Below are 21,755 nucleotides of genomic sequence, written 5' to 3' on the forward strand. Positions count from 1 at the left end.
GAATGGCTGCTGTACGTCCAGATAAGTAGAATCAACCACAGGTCAGCCAGACAAATGGACAAAGTTCGTATGTCATCGTAGAAGTAGTACTATTGGTGCAATATGCGGTCAGACCAGTAGTATACACGTACGTATGTATAGCGTGACACGTGCTTTGACACGTAGAAGTACATTCTACACAGTGACAGAAGTAGTATAAGCACGGTATTGTGTCGGACACGGAGAACAGAAATTTGTTCAATATTGATAAAACATCTTCTTTCGAAATAATTGTTAGCCAACTAACATCGATAGAAATATCCCATTTGTATCGGGAATACGTGTTTATTTACTTTCTTTCTCGGCTTCTGGTAAATATTGAAACACGGGACTTTTCAACGTCACGTTGTCCTTTTGCGTTCGTTCGTTTATGAGCGTCGAAACGACGGCGTATGGCGTTTCGCGCAATTTTCCGTAGAAATCCCGAGAAGTGTCCACCGAGGACGATCGATTTCAATCTCGGGTCGTTGTGTTTTCACCCTCGAAATCCGAAACGCGCGCGAAATTTCAATAAAACGACCGAGATCGTAGAAAGCGCTCGGGGACAAAGGAAATTTGCGCGAGCCCCCCGTATCGAGTTTGTGTAAACGCAGGAAAAAAGAAAAACGCGGCAGGCTTTACAGGGTCACGAGGAAACACGTGGATATATAGAGGCGCGGAGATATAGAGGAAAAGAAGGAGACACGGAGGAGAGCCATTCGCTATAGAGGTTGCAATTTCACGCGACCCGGAAATTGTGCTGGTCTGTACAAGTTTGTTTGGAATGCACGGAACCGTCCTGTTTTCGCGAATAGAGTTGCATGCCCATCGTGATTCGTCAACCACGTCAATTACTCAGTCGTGTTTTCAATTCGTCTCTTATTCCATATTCTTCACGTGCTCGTAAAACACGCTCAAATCTTGTCCATCATAACGAGAAAATCAGACGATAGCAAAGTTTGATTACGACTGTATAGCAAGATATCGGTAACTAGCGGCACGAGTTTTCTAGCTTTGTCAATTAAAACGATGCGACGCAGTGATGATTGAACGAGAACAGTTTGAATTTTAATTTACTTTATATATTTTTAAAAGATGACTCTGCGAATAGTGCTATTTGCAGGAGCACGAGTTTGATAATAAAAATGTTTCGAACATTTTCCCAATCAAATCTCAAAAAAAGAAAAAAGGAGAAAAATAAATGAAAACCGATACAATTATGCTTCAGTATTATTTTCAATAAATACAATAAAAATATGAAAATAGACTAGAACAATATAATTCCATAAAAGGATATTTTTCTACGGATAGATTCAACGAGATTTTCTTTTCTTTTCTCCGTTTTATCGTTTTTCTCCCGACAGTTTCCGTATCTCCCTATTCGTTTTCCTATGGTGGTGGAGAACAGCCGCGACGAATGCAAGCAGGACACTAAGTATGCATAGCCCGGTTTCTGGGCTGGAATACGCGTTCGGACTTCACCTCCGGTTCGTAACTAGTTGGCACCGAGCCATGCATAGAGGCGCACGCTAATAGGTGTAGCAGCTTCGGCGGTCGCTAATATTCAGCAAGCTGACAAATGCTTTAATACCTGCCATCGGCAATACTTGCGAACCTTCACCTCGTTACTACACCTTACCTTTTTCGACCGAGACTGTGCTCGAGTTCTTTCGCCGCTGTTACTTCCTGCCATCCTCTTCCACTCTCCCTCCTGACTTCCAGCTTATCGACAGGCCAACGGACCTTGCTTTTCAGCCGGCCCAGCGCGAAGGAAACGATAAGTTTCCCTGGCTGGGCGTAACTTCGTAATTGGGATTGTGAATCTCTCGAGGATGTTGGAACGATGGCGAGAATACTTTACAATATCTACACGTGTATATGTATGACTGTAATTAAATTAAGCAGGGAGAAAGAATTATCGACGAAGAAATGTCTACGAAACAGTTTTGCGACAGCGTGAGTCGCGAGATCAAAATAGACCGGGTTGATTTTGGAAGCTGGAGTGAATACATTGAAACGAGATAGATAAGAAGCCGACCAGAAAAGTTAATCTGCTGCACTGGCACGAATTTCTCCTGTTTTCTGTTTGCTTTCATCCTGTGTAAATATTAACCTAGGACTACTAACCTTCAGCGTGTGTTCCAGATGTAATTATACGTAGATAATTATAATTAAAGTGTTACGATAAATATATATAAGTAACTATAAATAAATTTTCTTAGGAAAACTCAGTATTAAAAATGTCAAAAGCACGTGCAAGCTTTTAGTAATTGCGAAAATGAAATATTTGGAACCCGTTATTTTGACGAATCTGATAGCTCTAGCGCTGAAGTTTGACCGCGACGAATGATTTTCGAGATGCTTTTTTGTTTCTACCAGTTTAAAGAGGATTCGGAAGAAAGATTTTTAACAATCGTGATTAATGTACAATGCAAGTAGATATACCGTTAATTTGTTAGAGTACTCTGGTTGTGTATCGTGGATATATATGATGGACGCTGTGATTGTTTTAATTATTCTGTTCTGAAATCAAACTACAAGAGTTTCAAAACTGTAAAACTGTAAATGGAGTGCATTGAAAGGAAACTTTTATTTCACAATTCCAGCGAGCTTTTATTTGATTATTGTATACGATATTCGATCACAGCATACACTCGTGTATGATAAGTTATAAAAACCAATGAATAAAAATAGACGAAATCGGTATCTTGTGTATCTTGCATTTAGTTATTTGTACTTCTACAACGAAGCACTTACATATAAAGGCAATAACACGAATAAAAAGTAGTACCCTGAATCCCTGTTACTTAGAGACAAATTTCTAATACATTGCCTTTCTTCATACACGTTATTCGACTTGGATTCTAAACATAAACTTCGAAACATTGGCGTTAAATTTACCAGGGAATGAAGGAGCCCGTATCCATGGCTTCCTCTGTTACAGATTGTTACTTCGAATCCTGTGAAAAATGCCGGGCGCTATTTTTCAGGATTAGCTCGCCTGGCAACGGATAGTAGGTGAAAGCAAAGGAGAAGGAAGAGAGATTTCAAGGAACGCGGGCCGAACAAAATATGAAATACGAGATAGATAAATAAAAAGACAGACACAGTATGTTATTACTAAGACGCAAATCTATCTTGGCATTTATAATTTTATCGCACTTGTGTATAATTAAATAGAACTTTTTAGATGTTAGACAATCTCGATAGAAATTACACTGGCCGTTTTTTTCTGACTTACATTTTTAATCTCGTAATCTTCCCTTAACTCGTATTAACTTGATGTATAAGAAATATTCTTTCCTCAAATAAGAATTTAAACGCGCGTAATTTCTTCGAAATATTGTATCTGACGTAAAAAAACCTTTCGACGCCGTTAGTTTAGACTTATCTTATATCTTGCCTGTATTATTGCGACCACTAAGAAACTAGAGAGAAATTCTTAACAATAAGATAAATTCTTAAGATAAGATATAAAAATGACTCTATAAAATGAAATAATGGTATAATTAGAAGCGAATGGAACGACCGCGGGGATATCTGTATGCTCGATCGGATATGGGGCAATGAAAAAAGCAGTACAGAATAGAGTAAAGGGGGACGACGTCAGGGCAACGGGAAAAGAGGGTGGAAGATTTACAGAAAGGTACGTTACGATGAAAATAGAGAAGTCTTTATGGCGAGACATAACTCATGCCTCTTATTGAAACTTCCGCTTGGGAATGGATTAAGACGGCTCCTACGAAATTTGTCGAAATTTCCGGCTCGTGTAATTTATTCTCAGCCCGATTCCGCCTCTGGAAAACCTACGTCCATTTCACCACTTTCTCCCTCTATCTTTCTGATTGCTCTAGAATGTAATAAAACCACTGTGATACGTCACATAGTTTTCCCATCGTGGATTTGCAAGGTATAGTACTTTTCATTCAATAATCCTTCTATACTACACATTTTGTCTTCATTATTATTAGATATCTTATATGCATATCGTGGCAACATTGTCCTAACAGCTTCCATTCTACGTTTGACTTACGTAAGTTCTTCTAACTAGGAAGGGAAGCGGGAACGTTGCTCGGCCCGCGAATATTCTCACGGTCGGGTCATAAAGCGCGTATAGTTTGTTTCGTAATCCATGCGCGACAGTGAAACTCCCAGTCTATGAGCGGCTGTATCGCCTGCATGCAATCATAGCGGATGTTGTTATTTACTTTACATCCAGTTTGTGCAATCTCTATCGCGTAAACACGCGTAGGTATACAGAGATACAAGTGGGAGAGGAAAAGCTGAGGGAAGGGGTGAGGATGGGGACGTATGCTTCATGCATATTCCGCGACTCCATCGTTATCGTTAAATGGAACGCGGAAATCAGTCGCGAAGCTATCGAATAAACGTTTCCCATTTATCTTAATTAATCGCGAATCGCGTAGAGATGTGTTTGTTTTTTCGTTTTTGATCAAAGAAATGTAACGCGTGCGTATTTAAAACGTGAAAACTACTTTTCAAGAATTATAACATCTGCACGGGTAATATTCGATAAAAGGGAATTCGTTTGGAGATGATACATTGGAAAATTCAATATGCTCCGATGCCAAATTCTTCCGAAGTCGGCCATACGTTTCTTGATTATGTATGTACGTCACACACGTACCGCTATTCGTCTGTCTACCATCTAATATCGTCGAGGATTTGCAGCCGTATCGTGTCACGTTTTTCATGCGCGCATATCTGCCCTCTCACCTTCAATTCGAACGATATTATAATATTTGCACACGCCGGTAGGGGAAACGTTTGTGATATTCTTTTACATTTACACAGTTTGAACAACTTAAATCTTATTTCAAAAGTTCAAGGGATTAGCAGTATAGGAACAAAATGACAATTATATCTATATAGGACTTGAGAAACAAGCGAATTGTAATAATATTCCTGGACACTGTATGAATTTGCATCGATATTGTTACGTCGGGCAACGCTCTACCTAGACCAGGCCACATACCGCAGGCAAGATGGGAACCAGATGTCCACTCATCCTTACTGCGTACCCTCAATAGTCTCAAGGACCCATCATAAACCTCAGGAATTTGCTAGTTAAGGTCCTTCAGACCGAACAAACATCTCTTTAATGAATCGTTTCTAAAGCTTATTGTTACTACGGGAAAGTTAATTTTCTCACGTATGATGCTTCCCACTAGCAACTCTCTCTCGGAGGCGGTTAGCACCCTTCCTCACCAACCAACCTAGAACATTAACCAATTGACAGCGAAGTATTTCCCTCACTCTCCCACTGAAATCTTGCCCTTGACAAATCAGCTCTTTCTTGCAGATTAGACCCACCCACGACTAGCTTTCCTCCGATACAGCATCGTCACTGTACCTCACTTATTCTTCATCGTTAGTATAGTCAACATGTCATCACCGGTTTTCTATCTTTAAATCAATCACTTACTTAACTTGTACATACGCATCAGTGTAATTACCTACTTTACAAAGTTGTTGGAATAAACATTAATTTATACCTGTTAATTCAGTAAAACCTCAATGGAACCACCCCTATTATCGTAACAGAAATCGGGGGATCGATCAGTTCGTGGCGTCGATTATCTAATCGTAACGGGAATTTACGACTCCCGTTGACGTGCTTTCTCGCTATCGCGTCTCTCCGCGAACAGTCGAAACAAATATACATTTTAAGTTTACAACAGAGAATGACGATATAGAAACGCAGTGTGCTAAACAAATACTTTAAAAATAATCCCATACGCGATTAGCTAGTCATATTTCACTTGGACCAGCACGTAGTGAAATAAGCCAGTATGTGGTAAGACAACCGTGCTGGAAACCACTACAAGTCTAACAAACGCCAAAATTATTTGAAACAGAAACAAGTACCAAGTCGAGTATCGAACAAAAAGATTATTCTACATAAATAATACAGTTGCTCTTGACAAAAAATTCCAATAATGAAAGATGAATTTAAATAGAAATGTTTTCGGTGTTGCATCAGAGATTTCCTCATTCACGTCTGCTTTCCACCTCTTTCATCTCGGCAGACGCTTTCTCCGCGCGCATACGTGCTCGCGAGGAACAGAGGGAAGGAAAAAGAAAGGAAACGGAGGTGCATTTCGGTACGGATATGAAATTGTGTGACGCTGCCGCGTGAACGACATGCTTGTCGTGTTTCCGCCACGTGACACTCATACTACGTCCTCGGTGTGCAGAAAGCCTTGAAAACCAAGAACCGTGCACTATCGAATTCCCCTGCGTGCGATTCTGCTTGGTTACATGTCTCCTCGTTCCTGTGTCTGGCCATAAGGTCGCGCATTTCCGTGTTGCTCGCGAGGTGCGCGCCTCTGTTTATAGCAAACGCGTCTACTTTCTCCGCTTTTCGCGTGTAAACGAGTGTAAAAATGAAACCAGCTAGGAATTTTATATTCCGTACACGCACGGAAGCTGGATCGGAGAGCGGGAATTTTTTCTCAGTTATTGAGAGTTTTCACGTGATTCGAGCGATTATCGAAAAAAACCATGCTGTGCTTCGATAAAGCGAAGTTTGGATGGAAATTAATAGATATAAAATTTTTTAAAAATTAGTTACGTGGCTAATGGTAGAATATACGATGCAACGAGTCGTAGGACTATGGAAAAGTATGGCAATTGGACTATGGTAGAAGACTATGGTATTTTTTACGCGTGGCTGGAAGGATAGCCAGCGGCACTGTATTTACTTTTTCTCGTGCTTCTGCATTACGTTTAATGATTACAATGGCTTATTCTACACCAACGATAATATAGTATAATGTAAAATTTTTCCTAGGTCTAGCTAGGTTATTTTTTTGTTTCACGGTAGAGATGAGAACTATTTGCGCATAACGGGAGCGGTACTGTGTCGAGTACAGTATTTCACGGTAATAGTACGCATTGTATCAGTAACAATACCAAACTGTACCTGGCGAATACGCTAATCTACTGATTCAATGTCGTTATCAATCCTGGTAAAGCCCAACCGTAGCTGCGTAGGGTGGAACGGGAATGTGAGAATTAAATTTTGCACGCGCAGCCTATTTCCATTGCACATGAATGGAACTATATAGATAAGGCCGAAGACAGAGGAAGAAAAATGGTGTTGAGTCGGCAAGAAACTGCCTGGGTAAACAATACTGTAGCCTTGATTATCCGCTTGTACTGCCCCTATACATATTATACGGACGAACAGTGTTATTTCTGAGTGTGCATACGAAATAACACGAAATTCTAACTTTCAGCTAAAATATTTATTATTACTTTTACTTCTATTACATACTTTGTCCAATTAGAATAAATTATAACAAAGGATACGAATATCTCTGAAATAATTTGTGTTCTTCTAGACTGTACAATACAGTAAAGAGGAAACGACTTTAATAAATTTAGCAATATTATTTTATTAATTTCTCAATAAAGTAATATAAAGAATGAATGTAGTAATGTTCATATTGAAAAAAAATAATTCATTGCAATTGAAAGGTATTTAAGTATATAATTCTATAGACGATAACATGTGGCATAAATACAATTCAAATCTAACTTTACAAACTCGTCCAAACTGTTCATCCTCTCACATTAACGTACAACTCATTAAATTCTTAGTAATTAATCTAAGCGATATGATATTTGCGACGAGGCGTATGACTTGTGAGTCCGCATACCGTTTGCCGATTTCTCATGGCTAGTTATTATATTACGCTGCCGTTGATCGTTCGACAGTTGCCATTATCATGTTCAGTACCTGTCGTAACAAATATATCTTATTCAGCGTAACGTTTCTACACTAAAAACCAAGTAATTACTAGCACAGAATCTACGAAAACATAAGTAGCTTGAAACGAGGACCTACTAAATTCCCGAATTCATCATCTAAAGAGCGGGTCGACAATAGAGGAGCTTTAGTACGCGCGATTACAACACAACTGTCACGCATATGGTAAACAAGCAGTGAAACAGCTCATCGAGCGGGGAGAGTATGGTAGCACAAGAACCAACGTGGCGTCGCATCAGGGACAATATTTCACCGTGATATCAGGGAGGAACTTATAACACGCGTAACCATGCATTCTATATGTTGTTGCGCCGGTTCAATGTCATTATAAATCATGGCGTTGTGCGCGCGGGTAAGAATGCCGCTGGCGGAATTAAATTTCGTAGGGAGCAACGCGTTACCATTGTGAAGGAGTGACGGGGACGTGGTTAGAAAGCTACGAGACTGAAAGGCGGCGTGGCGCTGCGCGGCGGTGGAAAACAATGTTCCACGGCGTACATACATACACGTGAATCCCCTGTATAAACGTCTACGACGATAGCTCGAACCTCGCAGTCCCATCAGTTATCGTCAAAACACCCTGAAAATACCGCAGGCTTCGCGGCCGTAATAATTGAAGAGCTCAGCGTGGCAAGCGAGAGCGCGGATGGAAGACACCTCGAAATTGAGAGAGGTAAATGGAGAACCGGCCTTGAATTAGGGGCGGAGAGATATTAGTCCCGGCGTATGAGACCTTCCACCGAGGCCGAGGATCGTTAAATTGCAGCCTCTCTAAATCCGCGAGGCTTACGGCTCGCGCCGATACCTCCTGCGAATTAAAAATCTTTCCGCGGCTGATGATTGATGGTAGGATCGAGAAAATATACAGCTCTAAACTTGCATCGTGGTGCAATTTAAATGCGACACTTTTGGTTTACGGATCTATAATTTTAATCTAGATTTATTACATTTTATTATAAGGTGTTCTCGTTATATCTTAAATTGCAATATAACGGTCTGTAATGGAAAACGACGTATGCGGAGAATTTATTTAAACAATTTCTTCCGGAGAAAACGTATTTTCATATAGAGAAGGCGAGATGCAATGAGATTTGTCGGATGAGTGCAAAATAATTAGGAACGACGAGCGTGAGGTCTGAAGTAGAATAAACCCGTATACAGTCAGACGAGAAACGTGTTCTCTATGATCAGACAAGTAGTATAACGTTGTACGTGGTCACCATACAAAGAGAACAAGACTGCACACGTCCAGACAAATAAAATAGAGATCGTGCATGGCCAGCCAATGTAATGAAACACCTGAAGAGTAGGAAGCAGTGGACATTTCATTTATCTTGGGCCGCTTGAAAGGCGATAAAGACATATTTACGACTGTGGTGCTTGAAAAACGATAAATAGCGACAAACCAGTATCGACGACTACTACTTCTATTAGTTACATGATAAAACACGTTCTTTGTAGTATATCTTAGAAAACAGGCTAAGTATCGTCTAGCGTCATTCATCTTCGACTAACAATAAGAACGGAAACAGTTGGAACGTCTGGGTGAAACTTTCGCTCAGCAAGAGAATAAATGATCCTCGGGAGAACGATGGTGATAAACTCGCATTCGTTATGCGCCTTTTCAATTTCTGGGAGCGGAAAATATGCGCTTCAATTGCTCTAAACAAGCTTAGTCGATTAATTTTGAACACGAGCGTGAAATACGAACGTGCGAGCAATTATAATGGATATGTTTAAACATATGGAAAATTGTCGACACGTAGCGAATATAAAAGGACAATTTGTATCACGATACTTGTAAAACCTAACTGGTAATAATAAAATGACCTTCGGTGCCAGTAATATGTTGTCGTTGTTAAAGTTGGGTGCTAACGTGAGTTAAGCAGTGGTGCATATTTTCTGATAATTAATATTGATTGTTATTTAATAACACCAGTATCGGCATATCAATTTCTCATAAATGATATACGAGCCAGTCATTAATCGCGTGACCATTCAAGTATAATGCTGTCGAATTCCATATAAATAACGAGCTACATTCTTCTTAATGGCATTTTCCACGTTTCAGAAATAATATTTTTAAATAACATTTTCGACTTTCGTTTACTTTCAACTATGTAAATTCTACTTTTATTTATTCTTGTGTTTGGGGTATAAAGAATATTGAAGTATTGAGGTATAAAGTAACCTGTCTGAATAGGAGAATTCCGGTTTTAAAGATGCTCGAACATGGTGGAATTCGTGAAAAATACGTGACACGAGCGTCCTGTATCATAACGACGCTCCCGAAACGCATTAGGCGTTCAACCTTCATCGGATTCGCCTAAATCACGGTCGGGGGATTCCCATAGGGACTTAGATCGAATTTATACCCTCCAGTGGATATTTTCACAGGGCTTGCCGAGGCCGCGAATACGCTGCCGCTGTCGTGCACGTCTCTCAAGAGACGTAGAATGGTACAAGCGTCGGTAGCAGTCAACCCTCGGCAAGAACTCGAGAACAGGGAGAAAGGAAGTCGCTGAGACGCCATTCCACGAAATGAAGATGTATACGGAGGATAGAGAGTCTTTCATGAGATACATATAGAATATTGTTGCATTCGTACCATCGAAAGGGACATTAGGATGTCTGATACCTGTAGCGAAAATCTCCAAAATCGACGCTAGCAAATGTACTAAGATTGATACAGGTTGTAACATATCTATGTTGCGCGGTAAATTCTGTAGCATCGGTGAATTTGGGCAAGTGAGACTGTATGATCTTAGGTAAATAAAAGGTAGAGTAATTGCGATCCTGTGTGCATGCGAAGCAACATTACAGAATGAATATCGTAGAATAGTTAGTATTCCGGGGTACCGACGAACTAGAATGACATGTAACCATGAAATCATGAACGTTTCACAACCTTCTGCTAAATAATTTAATTACACACCATTCACGTCGAGGAATATTCAATCAAGGTTTTAATTGAAACTTTGTATTGTATAACGTTTTATTGAAGTTCGCATTTGTGGTTCGCCACGGGCCATATTCAGGGGAAACGATCGGTTTCATCTCGTTCGAATTTATTTCGTGACAAATCAATTAACACGTCGAATCTTTTATTGCGCGTAATTCGTAAAAGTTCGTGTTCGAGGGCAATTTCTTTGTCTGATTCTGTCAACGTGGCGCTGAAAATAGCTAAGATAAGAAGGACAGGTGATATCGACGATTTATCGCCGCAGTAAGTTAGATAAAAGTTGACCGAGCACGACCGAGCCCCGGCTTGAAGATGTAATGAAGTGTACCGAAGAGATAGTCTCCGATTAACTTAATTACATCCCATTGGCTTTGACGTAGACTTCGATGCTCGACGACGTCTAACATCGGAAAAATCGTCGATCTCGTCCAACTTATTAATGCCGCTCGAATTACTCCGGATAACGATACCGGCGAGCATCGAAGCCACTCGAACACCTTTGCGAATTCGATCGAGATCCAATTTCGATCGGTAATTAACTTAACGGTCGTCCGATTTATATCGCGCGAATCCTCGTATATCCAATTTGTTCGCGATGTAAATCTGGTTCTATTAAACGAACTATTCAAAATCGGGAGCCCGGTTAAAATATTCTATTGAAATGAATCCTTTTATAAAGTGTACTTTCCTTCTTCTGGAAACTTTTCATTTAAGGATCTTTAGCGTAACAAATGTAGGGCTCGTTGACTTAATTTGTTATCGTCGCAATGATAAGAGAGAGGTTCGTAGGTGAAAGCGTACGCTTAATTCATTGTGTGTACAAGTGAATGGAGATCGTTCCTTTATACGGTTATTGAACGAAATAAACCGAAAAAGGTAGCGTGGAACGAGTTAGAGAGAAAACGAAATGAATCGTTGTGTTTATTATCGAATAGTTTTTATACGCAATATATTAATACAAATGATAAGTTATTTGGAAACGTTCTGCTCGCGGGAACATGCATGATAAAATTTTAATTGCGTATTCAATTATTAGTACTCAGTATGTCGTAGCTGATCGATATTATCTAAATTTTATTATAATGGAATATCATTCAACATTATTCAAATTTTATTACCTCTGGATATTATTTCAGTAATAATGGTATCTCCAACTCAGATTGTAATTGCTTTGTAATTTCCATAAAGAAATTTTCTTTGTAATAAACATTCTCTCCAATGGAATAATAAAACTTGGCTGCTTGTTTTAATCGTTCGTGGTAAGTGACCGCTCCGACACGGAAGAAACAGGAACGGTAGCATTTCCGGTGGTGTGACGTGAGTCGGAAACGAAGAGATCGAGGTTGGTATCCGGGTCGGAAGGGATCTCCCTTAAGCCGATAAGATTAATTTAATTTCTCGCTGCTTTCGTTCGAATACATACACAATTACCCAGTAAAAATACAGAAAGATAATCCCCACTAATCGAGAAAGCTATATGAAATTTTCAGCAGTAACAATTTTATAATTCCCACCTTTCCTTCTAATTTCGCTCGATCCATGTAATCGAATTTTCTTATGCAACCCAATTTTCATTCAAGGCAGTCGATCTCCTAATGAGATCTTTATTCGTTTCAAGATAAATGCGCGAAGTTGAGAAATGTGAACGTTTCGTAGATCGCTAAGTGCAAACAATTCATTTACGTTTCACGAGGCAAAAAAGAGTGCCCCGCTATATCGGATCTCGAGATGTCAACTAAATCAGCGAACGAATTGAATTGCAGTGGACAGTTTCCCGATTCTTTCCTTCGTATTCCTCTCTGTCGAAATGAGTTGCATGAGTGTATTTCGAAAGCTCTCCATCATTCCACTATTCGCCATTGTTCGCCCCTTCTCGAAAATTTATGTCACGTTTAACGTTCGAAAGAGACGATAAAGATAACGCAACAAAACCAGAAGCAAAAAGAGAAGAACAGTACGAAACGCAGCGATCCGGACACGAAGTTTACGAGTAAATGGAAACTGGCAATTTATCCAACGATTCCATGTGATAATTCGACTATTTCCACCATCGATATACAAATCTCGCCGCGAATCATACCATCGTGAAAATACGTTGAACAATCGAAAAATTTGTGGCACACGGTATGAAGAAGGCAGATAAAGTCTCGCAAACTCGGTGAAACAACGACCGGAGAGAATGCGCACGGAAGCTCCAGCTTAAGACCGTGCTTATCATTCGTACCCCTCTTTTTCATTCTCTTATCTATCCGACTGTTTCGTTTATCCGTTTTATTCCAGCGAACTCGTCTGGAATTCCGTGTGAAATCGTCACCGATCGTCCAAAGATAACGCGAACGTTACTAAGTGGTGTTTTAACGTCTTCTAAGTGTACAATAATCGAACAAGAGACAGATAAGCGTAAGAGCAGTTGGGAAAAATGCGACAGATATCTCAACTTCGTAGTTCGTAAGATATATATTCGAATAAATAATTAATCGTGTAGGTTTTCAAACTTTAAAAATGAATTAATATGCGAATATCTATCGCGACGAAATCCTGTACAACGAGTCGTAGTAGCCTTACATAAGCAGGTATGAAGATCGAAATAAAAAGAGTATCTAGGAGAAGGAGTAGAAATTGAAAGTACGCGGTGAAAAATAAAAATGAGAAACTATGTTGTTGAACGCGACCGAGCTTGCGAATATGTATGTACGTGGAGTAGATGGTTTAAGTAATACGAGGAGTACGTGAACGATGGAAGAGCTGCTGAAAAGTGGGCAGAAGGAGAACATCAGAAGGAAAACTCGACCGAAGAAACCACCAGGGACACTCGGCTATTTTACACGATGCTGTTACGCGCGTACAGCATTGTTTGCTCGCATAATAATTTACGTGCACATGGGAAACCTGTTAGAAAGACGTTGGTTCACGCGAACAAGTACTTCGTCTACGTTTCGGGGAAAATACATTTGTAATTATATGATAGAATGTTATGCTAAGTTTTATCCATTTACATCATCGTCTATAATATTTCTAATTAAACGTTGCATCAGTTAGTCTTGTTGATGACGTTTTCAGCTCGTACAGGTAAGATCTAAAAATGATCGGTCCAAGTATCCACGATGAATCTCGCGGTTACGAGACGATAAAAATTTAAAAAGCTCCTGACTTGGACGATACAGGCCCATGTTAAACCCGCTGCATGGTCCTCGTTGCTCCGACAATTTTGTTTAATAACATGGAAGCTCTACCGTCTTATAAGTCGCTCGCAGCATGAGCTTGCAATGAACCGGAACTACAGCTGATAAGATAAGAATGAAAAAAGCTGAGAGTATCTGGGTAAGAGGAAAGAATAAGGAAAACGGCTAACACGATAATGTCCGAGTTTGAATTCGATTCTAGAGAAAGAATTACGAAGGGAGAGCTACTTTCTTTTTTCTTGGTTCGATAACCTTCGTTTTTTCGTTCAAATTCTTTTTGCTACTATTTTCTATCTCTTTATCGATAGCTCGGTTTGAGAAAGTATTAACATTTGCAACTTAAATTTTGTATTTTGAAACAATGATATGTATAGCAGTGAATATAAGATAGATAGATAAGAAGATATTAGAGTTTACGATTTATACACTATATAGTTATTTCGAAGTTCGTAACAGAAAATATTCTTTGTATCTGCTGCCTGGTTATTCAAAATTATACCCTTAAATTTTCAGAAATTTTAAAGAATGAAACGTATAAGAAAAATGAAATTCGTTTGACCATTTGCGTTTTACGTTGTTAAAAATTAACAGTACCTTGCATGTTTCATATTTGTTTCAGTCATATCGCACTTCTCATACATACACTGAAACTTTTAATAGCAAATTTTTAATATCAGTTTGTTTTATAGAATCGTTGTTTGCGTGCTTCCCTGGCACTCGATTTTAAAACAAATTTTAACGAAACGTATCGATCGTCGACAAAATTTAAAAGTTTTGAGAAAATAAATCTCGTTACGATAAAACGAAGAATTTGATAAAACGACGAGGTTCTTCGTAACGCAGTCTAGTAAAGTGCTTTCATAAACTTGGATTTTCGCAAGACCTCAAGGAGTCCTGACCTTGCGTGTCATTCCCAGACTTTCCAGGATCCCTGGCTTGTTTGAAGGTAATTGAAAGTGCAGGAAGAAAGATGAAGAACGAGCGGGCCATAAGTTTGTCGAAAGACTTCGATAGACTTTCAACGAGTGACGAGCGCCACCGTGAAAATTATTCGTTCGAGATTGTTGCGCATAATATTAAATTTATATTAATTATTGTAATTGAAAAATTCACCTATCTAAGGAGAAACGAGAAGTAAAATTATGAAGGTGTAATCAATTTTATTTTATTCCGGAATTCTTCTATTTCCAATCAATATAGTTCTCTCTGCTTATCAGAAATTATCTTGTTACAATGTACAGGCTATTTAGTAACCATACGCAATTACAAAGTAATAGACGATAACGAAACGTACTATTCCAACTCTGACAATGAGTATTCGTAACACATAAGGAATGAGTTGTGTAACGAAGAACTTATACAGCTTAACTCGATTGAACTTTTAGCTGACTCGTGAAACTAGATAAAGCTTTTGCTAATAAATTTATCTATATTCTCCGCAGGAAGCAGAAATTGTCAAATTATTTCTTATTCAGATGAAATTACTGGGACGTCAAGCGTTAAATCCGTTTAATGAACAAATTAGTTAATCACTAAGTTCCAAAAAGAGCAACTTAAATTGTAACCATTCTAGCAATAAAAGGGAAGTTCGGTCGATGAACCGAGGTTGCATTTAAAATATTAGAAATTTCTCGATCCTTGAATTTCTATCCTATTCTATCGAAATTACCTTTCGCAAAATACATGTGGGATAGTGTGACTTCAGGGAAGGACGTGAAGGTAGTGTGGCGTGAGGGGTAATTGTTTATTAGCGCTGTCAAGATATGTTAATGTTGTCAAGGAGTGTTGTGAGCGTTACCAAGGTATGTTAAGGGAAAAATGAGCATGGGAAATGCTGTCAGGGTTGAATTTATCGTGGTCGTGTGAAGTTCCTTGTGTTGTTGTGACGTAGAATTAGTGAGAAACGAATACGCGAAACGCGGTATTATATTCGATTTCGTGTGCGTTCACCGATATTGTACTTATCATACTGTTTTCTATAAACTTATAATATAACATTCCTACATACATACATATATGAATCTATACGCACCATTCAGAACCAAAACCTATCAGTTTCAACGAGATCGGTACGATACGGTTTTTAAACAATGAACGCAGATAGTACCAGTAAGTTGGAAATTACCAAATCATTCGATTTCCTCCCACGAAGCTGGTTTCACGTCAATTCGAACGACTACAGAAGCTTGGAAGAAATCCAAGTAATTTTCATGAACACCGCTCATCAGCTGTTCTTCTCTCAGTTCACGTAATACATTCCATTCGTAAGAAGCCCTAAGATTTTCACGGTGCTCCTATTCCCAACCTTGGTGAAAGCACGAGAGAAAGAAGAAGACGGGGGGCAAAGTGAGGAAAAGAAAGAGGGTGGTACGTGTCGATACAAGCGCGTGTAGGCTCGTTTGAATAAAAGATCGTTTTGAGAATCAGCGCGCGACGACCTCCGGGGCGAGCTTTCTACCGTAGCAAAAATCGGGTATCGGCTGATGGTTAATTCATAGTGGCAAGATCCCGCCGGACGGGCCGAGGTAAAAAGAGATCCGATAGTGATAAAATACGTTTCGAGGCGTGTGCGCGCTCTGTTTTTCTCGCACTCCGCTCTACATCTCTCCGGTCGCCTTCAAATTTTCCCGATCATCTCTCCTGCCGTACACGCGTTTTATATTTACCGTTTGTACATCGTGAAAATTGATCCTGCTGCCTCGATTCACGGCGCGCTGTCGCCAACGGGTACCCCAACGGCGGGACTTGTTCGGAATTTTAAAGTCTAAACAAATGGCTATTGGAGTATTTAATCCGCCTGGCGTTTGCCGAAGTTTAAGCTCTTCAAACGAGCTGGAACAATTAAATGTAAATAACATCGTTTCGCAAATGGTATTGTAATCGATTTTATGTTACTTAAACGTCGAAGCGGCTTAAATTTGTCGCTGTTAGCATTCCGTTAATCAAATTTCTGGAACATCTCTGCGAATTGTCAATTTAAATTGTTCAATGATTAAACAGAACCTGAAGTTTCATTTCGTAAGTGACTCGTCTAAAATTATCTTTCCTGAAGCGTGATTACATCATTCTATGATTAGTTTCATCTGATCAGAGAAAACAAGAACCAACGCAAAGCATGTCGGAAGAGTTCGCTTCTTTCGTTTCGTTTGTTAAGAAAATTCGCGACACGTGTCGATGGATTCTTGGAAAACCATTTTATACCTCAATTTCCAGAACTCTAAGAATACTGCACGCTCGTTCTAAACATTCCACTGTACTGTCGTTAACGATACTAGTGGCAATCGTGCGATCAGAAGTAAAAAGTAAAATTCCACGCCGATCGCCTGAAACGATAGAAAAATATTGCGATATAAAACGAAACGGAGAAAGCATTAAAATATTATTTGACTATCACAAAACGAGCTTATCTATCATTTCATAACGAGAATAACAGATATATGGAACGCGTTCCTTCGGAATTACTATCGCGACAAATGGGCATATGTCAATCCTGATTTTAGGCAGATAGATATAACTCCTCGGTTATATTCTTCGAACATTTTAGTGGTGACACATGTCGAAGCAGCCAGGATGCAACCATATCGAGAAGCTGCGTCCCTATTTTTACCGTTGACGATATTCAAACGCGACTAATATGACGTGACGCTCGAGAGAGCACCACGATATCGAGACATTATCATTATTGCAGGATATCGCGGAATAAGTTTCCGCTTTACATCGACAGATCTCCGCGGAAATCTCGCGGTGGAAATTTCGCACGGAAGTGCCGTGAACGCCATTAGGGAATCGAATGCAGCCACGCGCGCGCGCCAGGAAATATTTGCAAAGTCGTGAATCCCCGTTGTAGCCTCCATTTTGCAACCGAGAGAGAAACAGGTCGAAAGAGAGGAGAGACGAAAGGGCTAGTTTTACCATATTTCTATCTGGGAAGAATCGCGCGCATTTCTCTTGACAATCTTCGATGTCTCTTTCAGAACGAACAAGTTTACTCGCAGCGAGGATGTCGCAGAGAAAGATCGCTTTTAATTAGCATTATCTTATGAACTTGGTCGGTTCTCAATTAGAAATTGTTTTCAGATACGGAGCAAAAGAAACAGGAAAGATTGATTAATTCGTTTTAATCTAGAAAATCTATTCAATAATATCAATTAGATAATATTTATAAATATATATAGCACAGTCTTTGATCGTATCTCTAAAGGTATCGTTACCGGTACTTTGATCTTAAGTTCAGACGTTATTATATATAAACTGTCGTATGACGCCTTATTTCTTTACTTTCGATCGAACTTTTCCCAATATTCTATCCGTTTATTTGGAAACTTCAAAGATCGTCGAAACAAAAGGCTATATATGGGAATGGTACTCACCACAGGCGCCCTGATTCTTCACCCGTGTAGTTTTTCTCTCGAGGCAGCTGGTCTTCCGTAGATGGCAATAGTTGGTGTAGGTCATGTTGTCGGAGCCGCAGACAGGTTCAGAAGTCGAAGGACAATCTGTTGGACACTGGCACAAAGGTTTCCCGTTCTCCGACACAACGCACGTCGCACCCCAAGAACAATACGTCTTTTCACAGGGTTCTGAAACGAGAATGCGATTGATTCATATCGTCGTATTTCGTGTAATGCATAGCGAGACGAAGAAAGAAGTAAGAATCATATAGAGTAGAGTCGTACAGTACAGAGCAGCATATACAGTACCGACTAAAATTAATTCTTTCACCAAATAGTAGCATTTTTGTTTGAATAAATAGAAGAATATAACAATTCTGTGTAACATATTTCGGAGTCATATTGTTTATTAGATTGTCTTCTCTGTTCTGACACGCTAAAGGTATATTTTAATATTTCGACTATTGAGAGTTACATCTTACAGCTGATATTCCGTTTCTTATATATATAGATAGATATATATAGATCTATTAAGTAGTATAACGACCAGCCCCAGTTTTGCAATTTTCTTTGTATATTACATATTAATTATTATTATTGAATTAATTAATTAAATTAATTAAGTTTCATTTGAGCTACAAAGTTACTTTCTAAATTTTAATTTCTACCGACTCTAGCCCTAGATAATAACGAAATGTCTTAAAACGATCGCTACTGAACGACTCTTCGTTAATGTTATTTTATATTTTTTGATGAATTAAAAAAAAGTGTTAATTTAAAAAATTGACGATTGACGTTAAATTTTTCACAGTATAATAGTTTTTCAACTTCAATACAAATCGTGATACAATGAACGTTACTCGAGATCCAGTGAAATAAATAGATACCGATGGAGAATCAAATTTCGTTGGGTTTAAATTTCTGGAACGCGTAATCGTTCTGGACGCGTTATTCATGATAATGCACTGAAACGCAATAACATTGCAGTGGAGAAATTTGAGTAGTGAAATTAATATTTCGATCCGTTATTTTGCGTTATGGGCCGAAGCCTCGCGTAACGTTACGAACAAAGGAAATACAAAAGTAGATTACCGATTACGAAAATCTCTGAAATATTCGTGGAAATTCTTCGAACGAACGTTATCGGCGTAGAAATTCAACGAAAGTTCTGCTCGATAGATATTTAATCAAATAATAAAGTTCTGTTCTACTTTTGCTTTACGTATTCACGTGATTACCCGCAACACGGGATTTCCATCACAATGTGTTCCACTCTCGTCATCCATGGCGTTCAATCACTCTGTCATATCGATAGCTAATGTAGAGAGAAATATCACTTCGAGTTTTATCAATGTCATTTTACCTTTACCAACCATTTCGTTACATTTATGACGTTAAAATGCAACTAACGTGAATATTTAAATTGTCACATATTCGTAATAATCGACATTTGATATAATAAATTAGCATCAAAGTTGGCGGAAAATTGGAAACGTAACAAAATCCAAGAAAAACGTTAATACTGTAGAACTTGACTTCAAATTAAATAAACGACAGTAAAGAACTCCAAATGAGTAGCGAAATATAATCGCTAGTGTGTTATTCGAATTTTCACGAGTCGAATCTGTTTAAAATCCGACGGATTTACAATAAGACTTTCTTAACAATTAAATCTGCGATTCTTCAACCGTGAATGCTTCTCTTTAAGAATCTTTACATTCAATATCTGCAGCTAAGAAACCGTTACAGGGAATAAGCTCAATTCCAATCCCTTTGTTTTCATTTCTTCAGAGAATTTGTCTGGATATAAAGCCGATTCACGACGACGAGTATTAATTCGACCGACGAGAATTCAATACTAAACATAGATCCTGGCAATAAGAGAATCATCCTCTCTGACCCGTTATTCAACGTTTGCGTTTTGAACATGAACAGCTTTTCAAGTAATCGCTGCGTCGTTTCAGTAGCAATTTCAGTATCAGTATCAAAGTAGCTCTGCAGTATTTTTCCTCCACAAGTCCCCGGTATCTGAGCGATTAACTGAAGATCCAGGCTCAGCAACCTTTGACTCGCAACGAACCGAAACTGGGAACCTAACACTGTACGCCAGCCGCCATAGTAAATGCTTAAAATACTGATCGAAGAATTTAATTGATAGGATGGATTTGTTATTACTTAGTTGATTTATAATAGAAGAATTTTTAAAAATTTTATTTCGTTTTTATTAATAATATATACACACTAATATATGTACATATATTGTTTTAATTAAACGAAATTGAATAACTGTTGAAATTTAATTAATGAAATACTAGACTTTGTTCCCCATTAACGAGCTCGTCAATATCGAGTATGGTATTCGACACTGCTACTTTGACACAATTTTTTAATCGTTCGTCGTCGAGTCGATTACGATAATCAGTTTTTAAAACTTTTATTTTCGAGAATAATTGCTTACACACATACGTACTGCCAAATAATTCTGAAGTATCACACCCAATATTGACAAGCAACAGATTTCTCGATGAGAACAAATTATTAATTCAATTTCAATAGTTATTTAATTTCATTTAATTAAAACGATATATGTATATGTATCATACATATTACTTTATTTATTACTAATAAATATATTAATAAATTATTAATAAAAAGTAAATCAAATTAAGAAAAAGCGTTTTATCTATGTCTGAAATAACAAATTCAATATTAAAGTATCTAAAATTGGGACCAGTGTTGAATATTAGGCTTTGCCCACTGCGAGTCAAAGGTTACTTAATAATCACGTGCGGCGTGTGAGACGTGTGCATCGGATGCACAAAACTGATCTGGACTACTAAGGAAACTCCGGCCTTGTCTTAACGATCTCCTTTAACGAGATCCACGGAATATGCTTAAAGAGGGAAACAAAGAGACATTCGTAATAAAGTTCCACTCTGGATCGAGTAGGAGGGATTTCACGTTCCAAAAGAGAGTCGCGAAACTGAATTACTACGACGGAAATTCGTGTTTCGAACGCTTCGGGGACAGTCGATAAGAAAACACCAATTAAAGGGAGTTACTCGGCGAAAATAATTAGCCTCGATCGTGTCGGGGAAAAGGAATTCCCGTTCGGCATCTTCAACGATGACTACGTCACTGTTCTCCCTAGACGTCGTCTCCCATTCTTCCTTTTCCTTTCTTTCTCGAGCAGTGTTTTTTTTCTCCCTATAGAAAGGTGGATAGAAAAAGACACAGCGAAAGAGAAGAGGAAGAGAGAGGGGGAGTAGAGAAGAGAGATTCGTGGAAGCGCAATCAATTTTCCAAGAAAGTTGGCTTCAGCTCGGAGGAAGACCGCTGGGTAACCTCGACGGATAATCCGAGCACCGTGGTCATTAATATGGCGGACAAGTTGATCCTCCGTGAAA

General features: G+C 38.8%; 1 protein-coding gene across 9 annotated transcripts in view; it reads right to left on the minus strand.

Moving 5' to 3' along the window:
* LOC138184901 (agrin) overlaps positions 1–21,755 on the minus strand; it is a 388,032-nt gene that overhangs the window by 99,939 nt on the left and 266,338 nt on the right. For all 9 annotated transcript variants that reach the window (XM_069123339.1, XM_069123341.1, XM_069123340.1 and 6 more), the window contains one exon: positions 18,328–18,537. In XM_069123339.1, the coding sequence (XP_068979440.1) occupies positions 18,328–18,537 (210 nt within the window). The remainder of the gene's footprint in view (positions 1–18,327; positions 18,538–21,755) is intronic.

This window comes from Bombus flavifrons, chromosome 11 (assembly GCF_040668555.2).
Source record: "Bombus flavifrons isolate JBK064 chromosome 11, iyBomFlav1_principal, whole genome shotgun sequence".
NCBI classification, from domain to species: Eukaryota; Metazoa; Arthropoda; class Insecta; order Hymenoptera; family Apidae; genus Bombus; species Bombus flavifrons.